General features: G+C 45.0%; 1 protein-coding gene across 1 annotated transcript; it reads left to right on the forward strand.

Annotated features, from left to right (window-relative positions):
* Positions 1 to 512: 512 nt before the first annotated feature.
* On the forward strand, positions 513 to 8,560 carry SERINC3 (serine incorporator 3). The gene is made up of 10 exons (XM_086623156.1): positions 513 to 597; positions 1,141 to 1,302; positions 1,774 to 1,967; positions 3,143 to 3,222; positions 3,940 to 4,077; positions 4,916 to 5,085; positions 5,829 to 5,919; positions 6,257 to 6,434; positions 6,860 to 7,087; positions 7,628 to 8,560. Exons 1-10 carry the CDS (start codon positions 559 to 561, stop codon positions 7,764 to 7,766), a joined length of 1,419 nt encoding a protein of 472 aa, XP_086479282.1. The 5' UTR covers positions 513 to 558; the 3' UTR covers positions 7,767 to 8,560.
* Positions 8,561 to 10,062: the final 1,502 nt, after the last annotated feature.

The following is a 10,062-nucleotide window of genomic DNA, read 5'->3' on the forward strand; positions in this document are numbered from 1 at the left end:
TTACTCGTGCAGACGGGGCGCAGGGCGCGGGAGCGCGCTCAGGGGCAGGGAAACGCGATGTGTTCGGGATCGCGGGCGGGCAACCGGCATGGCGGCGGGGCGGCCCGCCCCGCCGCCATGCCGGTTGCCCGCCCGCGGTGCCCGCGCTGCTGCCATGGCAACCGCCGGGGGCCACGACACGCCGGGAGAGGGAGGTGCTGAATGGCTGCCGGGGCTGCCGGCCGGTCTCATTCATTGGCTGTCCTGCCGGAGGAACCGCTGACTGACTGCCACTTTGGACCAATCAGCGTCGCGTCTCCTTCCGACCGCCTTCGCGTGGGAGAGGGCGGAAGAAGTGTTCCTCAACAACGGTTCCCCTTCCCCCTCCCTTCGCCGGCCCTGCCTATCCGGTGGGCCCTCGGCTCCATTCTGCCTTCTCATTGGCGGACAGCCGCCTCGGAGCGCGGCAGCATGGCAGGGACAACCAATCAGCGGCGCCGGCGTTGGACGGCGGTCGCCTGACGCCGCGGGGAGGGAGCGAAAGCCGGAAGTGGCCGGTGAGGTCTCGGCGGCGGCGCCATGGGGGCGGCGTTGGGGGTCTGCTCGCTGGCCAGCTGGGTGAGTGGCGGCGCGGCGGGGCGGCTGCCGCGCCAACCTCCCCGCTCCTCCCCGGGGAGCGGTGCCTCCGACGGGGGGCCCGGTCGAGCTGGCGGGCCCGGGGCCAGTGACCCCGCCCCGCGGCCTGCGGGCTCTGCCCGGTCCCGCCAGCGGTGAGGAGCCAGCGGCGGCTCCATCCCCTCGGGGCGGAGCGGGCGCCAGGCTGGAGCCGTCCGGTTCTCCCTCACCCGGCCGGCGGGCGGGTCGCTGACCGGCGGGGCCCGCCCTGGCGAGGCGGTGGCCATGTCGGTGGGGGCGCGGCGCGCTGCGGGCCGCTGCCGGGCGGCGGGCCCCTGGGAACAGGCCCGGGCTGATAAGGCGGATGATCTGCGGGTGTTTGCGAACACCGTGTCAGTCAGAAATGCCGATTAAACGGTTTATCTGTGAGGTCCAGCAGGGAGTGGAGTGTCTAAAGGGAGTTTGAGGTTTCCCTCTCGCCGGGTTGAACCCCCCGGTGTCAGCTCAGAGGGGAGTGCCCTTACTGTGTCTGTCTCTGCCCTTCAGATTCCCTGTCTGTGCAGCGGCGCCTCATGTTTACTGTGCCGATGTTGTCCCAACAGCAAGAATTCAACAGTGACACGTCTTATCTATGCCTTCCTCCTCCTCCTTAGCACTGTCCTTGCCTGCATTATGCTGGCACCAGGGATGGAAGAGCAGCTGAAAAAGGTATGGAGGGGAAAATGTCTTCCTAACTGTTCGCAGGACCTTTAGTTGTGCCAGTGGCTATTGATTCTCTTTATTTGGGGTGGATTACATGAGAGATACAAACGCTCAAGTGTGCTTTGTCCCCTGAGTTAAGAGACTGCATGTGCTGAACAGCTTCTAGCTGAAATAGCAAATTCGGTAAATGTACGTTTTTGAGTACATGCCTGGCCTCTGAAACCTGACCAGACCTGGAGATTGACAGTTGTTGCCAGAAGCCTGCTGCTTTGGTATCTTAATCGTCCTGCTTGCCTGTAGTGATGACATGGGGAAAGAAGCACAATAATAAGATCTGTGCAGGCTGGCTGAGCACCAGGTCTTTTGTTATCAGATCTCCCAGAAGAGAGCGGGCTGAGAGCCTTAGCTGTTACAGTGCTTAAAGAATGTAATTTCGAATACAGAAGTAAATTCACAACTAAATGTGTTTTTACTCAGATACCTGGATTTTGTGATGAAGGGCTTCATACTCGGATACCGCATATCAATGGCTTTGTCAGCTGCGATGTGTTTGTTGGATACCGAGCTGTCTATCGAATCAGCTTTGCAATGGCAGTGTTCTTCTTTCTTCTCTCTCTGCTCATGATAGAAGTGAAAACAAGTAACGATCCAAGAGCCTCAGTACACAATGGGTATGTGTGATAGCCAGCTGTCTGGTCTTCCAGCTTGTTTCTTCTCTCCGGTTTCTTTGCTGAACACAGTGGCAAATTGTTTATGCATACACTGACAGCCTTGAGTTTCTTTTGAACTGAACACAGAGTAACACTTGAGTCTCCTAAAAAGCTTCCTATTTATGTAACATGTCAACGTAGTGGTAATGGGAAGCCAGACATCACTGCTAGTACTCTGAGGTTGGGTAACCAAAAGGGCAGTGCTCTGAGCACCCCTCTGTGTTTCCACAGAGATGATAGATTTCGGTTATTTTATATCCCCTTCCATGTGCTGACTCTAGTGCTTACTGGGTCACACTAGGCCAGTCTGACTCAGTAATCCAGCAGAAACTGGTTTCTGATTTCTGATTCACTGCTTTAACTGGGTTAGTTCTGGGCTAGATGACTGAATTGTCATAGAGTCATCTAATTTGAAAGGGACCTTTGGAGATCATCTGATCCAGCCCCCTGCTCAGAGCAGGACCAATGTGGATCAGGTTGTTCGAGGTTTTGTGTAGTTGAGTTTTGAATGTCTCAAAGGATGGGGATGCTTTGACCTCTCTGGGCAGCCTGTGGAATTTTTTGCAGTATCTAATGGTAGTTTCTTTTTTTGCGACTTGCATATGTTGCCTCTTGTCTGCACACTGTGCACCTGCAAGGAGAGTCTGTTTTTGTCATGTTCACATCTTTCTTTTAGGCAGCTGAAGACAGCAATTAGTTCTCCCTTTTCCCTTCTCCAAGCTGAACAGTCAGTGCAGAGTTAGCCTCCTTCCCTGCAAGGGTGAGCTGCTGGCTCACATTCCATTTTTTGAAGCAGGAGCTACTCTTTCAGCAAAGCTTTCTAGCCAGTCGACCCCCAGTCTGTCCTGTTTTAGGGTGTTTTTTTTTCTGTCCTAGGTGGAATGCTCTGTATTCGCCTTTGTTGAACTTTGAGGTTTCTGTCAGTCCCTGTCTCCAATGTATTAACTGTTGCTCCACCCTCTCCCCTTGATTTGGTGAACATCTTCACCTGTAATCCCACTGAATACAACTTATTTTTTTTCCTTTAAATTTCTGTTAGACACTCAATCTAAGTACAGCAAGCTACTTGCAGATGACGTAAAACATGGCTATTGTATGCAGAGTAAGACTGATATTTTCAACTTCTTCTTTTAAAGGTTCTGGTTCTTCAAAATAGCTGCCATTGTGGCTATCATGGTTGGAGCGTTTTACATTCCTGAAGGGTCTTTCACAAGAGGTACAGCTAATACGTTATCATGAAATTCTCTTTCATAAACTCAGACATTTTCACAGACTTACCAGGTTGTAGTTGCAATAGTGAAAGTTATCTTGTAGAATGCAGATTCTGTCCTACGTCTTTAGAGTATCTTGGTTCACCCAGCATTTTGGTGACCAGCTGAAGTTACGGCAATCAGCAATTTCTTTTCAAGGGCAGAAGTGTTGTGTATTATTAATTCAGTACTCCATGACATGATCACTGCTGGGGTGGGCCTTCGGATGCTCTTTAGATTAGAGGTGGCTCAGAACACTGATAATCACTAAATACCTCCCTAGAGGCTCTGAAAAAATCAGTGCAAGAAATCTTTACTGTCTGGCCACATCACAGGAACTTGAAAGGGTTGTCTATTCTCAGAGAAATGTGGCATGATGGTACTTCTGTACACAAAGACATTTTGTGTTAGATCTCGCAGTCGTTCTGAAAACATGTTGGGCTAAACATTCCTGTGTTCAGCTTGGCTAGAATAGGCTGCAGCCTTGAATAGCTGGGACTTCTTGCGTGCTTCTGCAGGATGGAGGCCACAGTGATTAACAGCATCTGCATTTCTAAATATAGTTTTAGTTTTTTTCATTATTTGTCTGCGGTATAATTAGGAGCTATTTATTTATTTTTTTTTAAATGGGTTAGCATGCAAGTGATGAAAGCTAACCCTGTTTTTCTTGCTTCCTTTTCTAGCTTGGTTTGTAATTGGTGTTTGTGGAGCCTTCTGCTTCATTCTTATCCAGTTGGTGCTTCTTGTGGACTTTGCTCACTCCTGGAATGAGAGCTGGGTTGAGAGATTGGAGGAGGGAAATTCTAAATGTTGGTATGCAGGTAGGAATCTCAGCCTGTAAAGGATTTGTTTCTGCTGGCCAAAATACCACTTACTAGTTAGCAAATGTATCCTAGAATTACACTCCACAGTCTTGAGTCACTAATGTAAACGTCTGGAATTAATAGCTGCAGTGTTGCCTTTTTCTCATTAAGTAAAATGCAAAATATTTTAGGCTTGTGATTAGGAGATCTGACAGTCATAATAAACCCCACTTGGCTAGTTTGCAGTGCGAGCGCAGAGCTAGCGGCCTGGATTTCTTCAGCTCTAACTTTGCTTTCCCACCTGCCCTACTGAGGTCCTCAGGAGATCAGGCATGTCGGTGGCAGTGGCTGCAGCACAGCACAAAGCATGCCTCGGCGCACGCTCCCCAGCTGACCACTAAATTACAAAGTGCTAATTGTTGTGGTTCTTTGCTCATAGCTACGAATGCTGCAACAGCGTTTTGTGGCTTCACATAAAGAACGTTGCAGAATGGAAATGAAAACGGGTGGCCTCTAGCACAGAAAGGGGAATTCATGGCTTGTAAATAGCCCAGCGTGCAAAAAGCACTCTCACTTTGACACTGTGGCTTGGCATCAGTTAAACTGCTGCTGAAAGGCAGGTCTTACTCCCCTGATGGCAGCATTGGATATCCTCTGAGCTGTACTCCTTAGTGAGCAGAAGCAGAAATTTAGCCATACCTAATGAAAATGCATTCTGCTAGTCTAGTTTTCTGGACCAGACTTCCAAGTGAAGAAGAGGGACTGTCACTTCACAGTGGTAGCTGGTCATTAAATCACCTTAGATGTACCGTTAAACTACACGCATATTGTAACAGTTAATTTTTTTCCCTTCCAGCTCTGCTGTCCTGCACAAGCTTGTTCTATGCCTTGTCGATGATTTTTGTTGTACTCTTCTATGTTTTCTACACGAAGCCTGATGACTGCATTGAGAACAAGTTCTTCATAAGCATTAATATGATCCTGTGCATTGCTGTCTCCATTGTTTCTATCCATCCAAAAGTTCAGGTATTATTTTTCTCTGCTATTTTCTTCTGACATACAAAGCAGGGAAGTAAAAATAATGTAGTACCAATTCAGTCAGACATAAGAACTTTAAGTTTTTGTTATCCTAGCTGTGCTAGCTAGGAACATTTAAAAAAAACCACAAACAAACAATCAATGCTCTGAAACTAATGCACTATGTAGTGGTGTATTTCTTGAAGATAGGCTTTTTTTTGGCCAACATTGTTTTGGACTTTGTTTCCATGTGGGAGACGGCTGGTGTGGTTTTAGTGGTGAAGGTTCTGGCAGAACAGAGAAACTCATTAGGGAAAAATAAAATAAGCTGGGAATTTATGGGCTTGATACTGTGGCTTTGAAATTAAGGGTAAGCATGTTTAATAGGAGAGGAAGCTTGTCTGTTACTTGATTCTGAATATGTATTACTCAAATAAATCACAGGCTAGATTCATGTCTACAAAACTGTCAAGCAAGTTGGCAGGAACTCAGTAAGAACCCGTAACTGAGTCTGGGGCACAGAAAAACTGGATTTGGTTTGCTTATTCCTTCCATGTTTGAGTTGTTCACTGCATAAACTGTATTTCTCTAAATTAAAGTTTCTCTGAGTCTTTTAAACGTAGAACAAAACCCACTGCATTTCTAAAAACTAAAATTTTTTGTTGTTAAAATCCATGGCAGTAGGATAAAACTATCAACTGTAGGTAAATTTTGCCCTTTTGACCTTGGCTTGCTATCGCGTCTTTGAACAGGAACATCAGCCTCGCTCTGGCCTCCTGCAGTCCTCTGTGATCACGCTCTACACCATGTATCTCACCTGGTCAGCCATGTCCAATGAGCCTGGTAAGCAGCACGCTGTCTTGAGTAACATAGTGTAGTGTGAAAGCAGAAGCTGTTGGTGGGGCTCGTAGTTACTTGAAACCATCAAATTGCTTCTTTCCTGGACTAAACCAAGGTATTTGTTAGGGGAAAGAACAGTGTCAGGGCATTCAGATTTTATTTGTTTATTAGTTACATCCTTGCCTAGCTCACAGGAAGGAAAAATATTCCATGCCTCTGGGCAATCAGAAGAGATCAACTGTTAAAGGGAATGAAGAATTGCAAGCTTACCTGTCATCTTTTCTTAGCTAGATGCTGTCAAAGCTCACCTCTCTTCAATCTGCCTTGAAATCCCTTTCAGAACGAAACTGTAACCCAAGTTTGCTGAACATCATTACCCAGATAGCTACACCCACAGTGGCTCCAGCAAATACCACTGTCGAACCTGCTACTCCAGCGCCGCCCAAGTCCCTGCAGTGGTGGGATGCCCAGAGTGTCGTTGGATTGGTTATCTTTGTCCTTTGCCTCTTGTATTCCAGGTAGGACCTGCACTGCTATCAAACAATTGGGATTTGTCTGCCTTTTTTGTTTGAATCTGGGCCTAGTGAAAAATGTACCTGCATTTATCCATATCCAAGTGCTGTCCCAGGCCCAAGTCCAAATGTGGCTAATAAAACTGTGTTCTGTGGATGGGGATAGGCTTTATAAGCCCAATTCAGATAACAGAAAAAAAAAACCCAAACATGTTACAAGACCTGGACTAAGATCGCTGTTTAATTAGGTTAACAAAAGCTCAGATGAAAACAGATCTCTCTGAGGAGCTTCCTTGTGTTCCCAGATAGATTTAAAAAATGTAATTTGCTCATCTCAGACATTCATTGTGGTCTGTTGCTCGCTTTATTAGTGAACATAGCTTACTGAAAAAGGACTTTTTAACCATGTCTGTCTTTGGGTTACACTGCAGCATTCGCTCTTCAAGTAACAGCCAGGTGAACAAGCTGATACTGTCTGGGAGTGACAGTGCCATTCTGGAGGACACTGGGGGAACAGGCAGCGGGGATGCAGAGGAAGGAGAAGTGCGCCGTGTCATGGATAACGAGAAGGATGGTGTTCAGTACAGCTACACCTTTTTTCACTTCATGCTCTTTCTTGCCTCTCTTTACATCATGATGACGCTCACGAACTGGTACAGGTAAGATCAAGACAGAAAGTGTTGAGTTCTATGTGCCAGCCAGTGTTTCCAGGTGGATAGGAGACTCCTGCCCTATATGCCACTCCTGCCAAGCTAGTTGAGGTGCTGTCTCTAAGCCAGTTGCATTAGTTGTGCCTTTTCAAATTGCCGAATTAAGATGTAAAGAGGCACAATCAGCAGCTGTAGTCGTAGTGAACTGCTTCACAGCTGCAAGGGCAGAAAGTGTGGCTACCATCCTTCAGATAGGCAAGTAGCAGGAAGGATACATATGAAATTGGTTTAAGGTAGCCTCCTGGCAAGTTTGTCAGAGGCCAGCCTGATGTTACTGGCTCATCACCCTGGGAAAGATGCGCAGGGACAGCCATACATGTCACTTAAATGGAGACAGGATTTCCCAGATCTGTTGGGAGCCCTTGGACATACCCTTTTTTGCGTTGGAGCGTCCCAAATGATTGTCCTAACTTCAGATTTGTATGAGAGGTAGCAAGGAATAGTGGAAGGTGCCTTCTATAGCTATTAATTGACTTCTTTACTTTTTAGCCCTGATGCGGATTTTAAGACAATGACAAGTAAGTGGCCAGCCGTGTGGGTGAAGATAACCTCCAGCTGGGTTTGTCTCCTCCTCTACCTTTGGACCCTAGTGGCTCCTCTTGTCCTTACTAATAGGGACTTCAGTTAAATTGCTGCACCTGTCTGAGCTTACAAAAGTGGGGAACTCTTTGCTGAAAGCCAAAATGTTCATGTATTGCTTTGATTACACTGTCCATGTTACTGTTTCTTATATTAACATGCAGGTGGATAGAAAGTTATGTGTTGCGTAGTGCTTGATGGAGGAGTAAAGTTGTTATCAGTTACCTATCTATTTTAACCTTCAGTCACGGTTATCTTATTACTGCGTTTTTAAAATTCACTAGGGCTGTGCTGTCAAAGCACAAAAGAAAATATCTGTTCTGTCCAATGGCCACAACCTTTCTCTTGAATAGAAGTAGCATTTAGTTAAATATCAAATACTATATTTTAAAGAACAATTATATTCAGCATAATGCACTAGTATGCTAACGCTTCAGTTTCTGGAAGTGTAAGCCATGCTGCTTGCTCTCTACATTCCACTGCAAAAGTTTATTTAAATTATACTTACCTTCCTGTATTGTGGCAAAAACCCCTTTATTCCTCTCCAGAAGAACAGAACTTTGAGGTTGAAAAACTGGTTAACTTTAATTCTTTTCAAGAACAAACTTGCCCTTTCTAAGAGGCAACTTCTATGGTAACTTCTTTTTTAGTATGTTTGCCAAATACTGAGTGGTAAGTGTATGACTAGCTTTAACAACTTTATGGTTATGGTGGAAAAATAGAGCTTCTGATTGATTTAACTTGTAACATGCTTACAAAAATAATAATTTCATGTATATTATTATTGGCACTAAGGCATTTGCACTGTAAACTCATTTGAATAAATCAGACTAACTACTGAAACTGTCCCAGCTCTGAGAAGTGTTAAGAAGCAGCAGTTATTCTCCAGTGCAAAATACTACATATACAGGGATTAAACTGCTAATTCACTGCTGCAGTGTCTAGCTGGATGTGACTGACTGGGTATTTTCTCCATGCAGCAAATGGCAAGTCATAATATATTTCTTTTGAAACAAACAGCATCTTCCATGTGATTCTCTGAATGTCGAATCCTGTTCGGTGAAGTTGCTCAGGTAGAGTTGTTCCAGTAAAGTTTAGTTCTGCAGTAGAAAGTGATGCTTTTTTCTAATGTAATGCTGTGGCAATTATACTTAGTTGCAACTGTGTGTTGAGTGTGGAACTAAGTATATGTCACTATTGACTTTTACAATAAAATACCCCAACACGACACAAGACAAACATATTTAAAAAGTCAAATTAGCTGCTGTTACAATGTGTTTAATCACCCAGTCATGCATCATAAAATTACACATTTTGACCACTCCATTTTATAAAATACAATATAAAAATAAATTTTGTCAAAATAAGATGTACACTTAACTACCCAACACCTCTAGGCCCACATACAACAGAAGGCAAAATTATTAGTTTGAATAATACTATGATTAACTCATGCCAAAATGAGATTTAACAAAAAAACCCAACACATCACCCAGTTCCTGAAAATAACTCGGGGGTTTTTAACACCCATTTGTAAGAGTATAAATTCAAGTACTTTTATATACAGTATGCAGCTACCTTTTGTCCCACTCAATGCCAAAAGCCATGCTGCCCAATGCAGTTCAGTATCGTTCCTTATTATGCGTTGGATTTGGCAGGGATGGCTTATGTACTGGGCAAGGCATGTAGCCTCTGGAAACAAAGTTGTTTCAAGTAGAAAAAATAACAGACCAGTTCTAGTGCTGTGAAAAAACCCCAAAACCAAAACAAACCTGTAACCTTTTCCTGTCCTCTTAACTTGCAGATAAGGAGATTCTATACTTAAAACAAGTGTTTATTTTCCAGGTGCTGACATGAGAAATTTTGAGAGCAAACTGATTTCTTTGCCAGTGCTGAAGCTCAAAGAGCATTCTCAGCTCAGTAGTCAGGCACACAGAAGACAGAGCTGTGCTTTTCTCTAAGACAAGCCAAGCACTGGTTACGAACCTAAAAATGGTTAGAGATACAGTTCAATAAAGTTGCAACTCTGTCTGCCTGAGTTCCAAAGCCAAGAAAGAGCAAATTAGAAGTAAGAGATGCTTGACAAAGGTAAGCCTGGCTTAGTTCAAGCATCCTGCCATCAACTGCCCAGCAGCCAGCTTTAAGAAAAAGAAGTTCTGGAGGCATAAGACAGGCTATTTTCAGCATTTGATAATGTAGCCTTCTCTATTTTCTTCAAATCATATGCTTTATTCTTAATTTCTCTGTAAGCAGAGGAGAAACAGGGAGGGAGATATGGATCTAGTCTGCCTACTATTTAAGGCATGCAAGAGAATATAAAGGCCTGAAAAAGGGTTTGGTTTCTG

This window comes from Tauraco erythrolophus, chromosome 18, assembly GCF_009769465.1.
Source record: "Tauraco erythrolophus isolate bTauEry1 chromosome 18, bTauEry1.pri, whole genome shotgun sequence".
NCBI lineage: Eukaryota > Metazoa > Chordata > Aves > Musophagiformes > Musophagidae > Tauraco > Tauraco erythrolophus.

What these genes read in the sequence shown, in the direction of transcription:
- SERINC3 (XM_086623156.1), top strand. Translation starts at nt 559, where the DNA reads ATGGGGGCGGCGTTGGGGGTCTGCTCGCTGGCCAGCTGG. An exon ending in TTCTAAATGTTGGTATGCAG is followed by an intron (nt 4,078 to 4,915) that starts GTAGGAATCTCA and finishes TTTCCCTTCCAG; the next exon opens with CTCTGCTGTCCTGCACAAGC. An exon ending in CTATCCATCCAAAAGTTCAG is followed by an intron (nt 5,086 to 5,828) that starts GTATTATTTTTC and finishes GTCTTTGAACAG; the next exon opens with GAACATCAGCCTCGCTCTGG.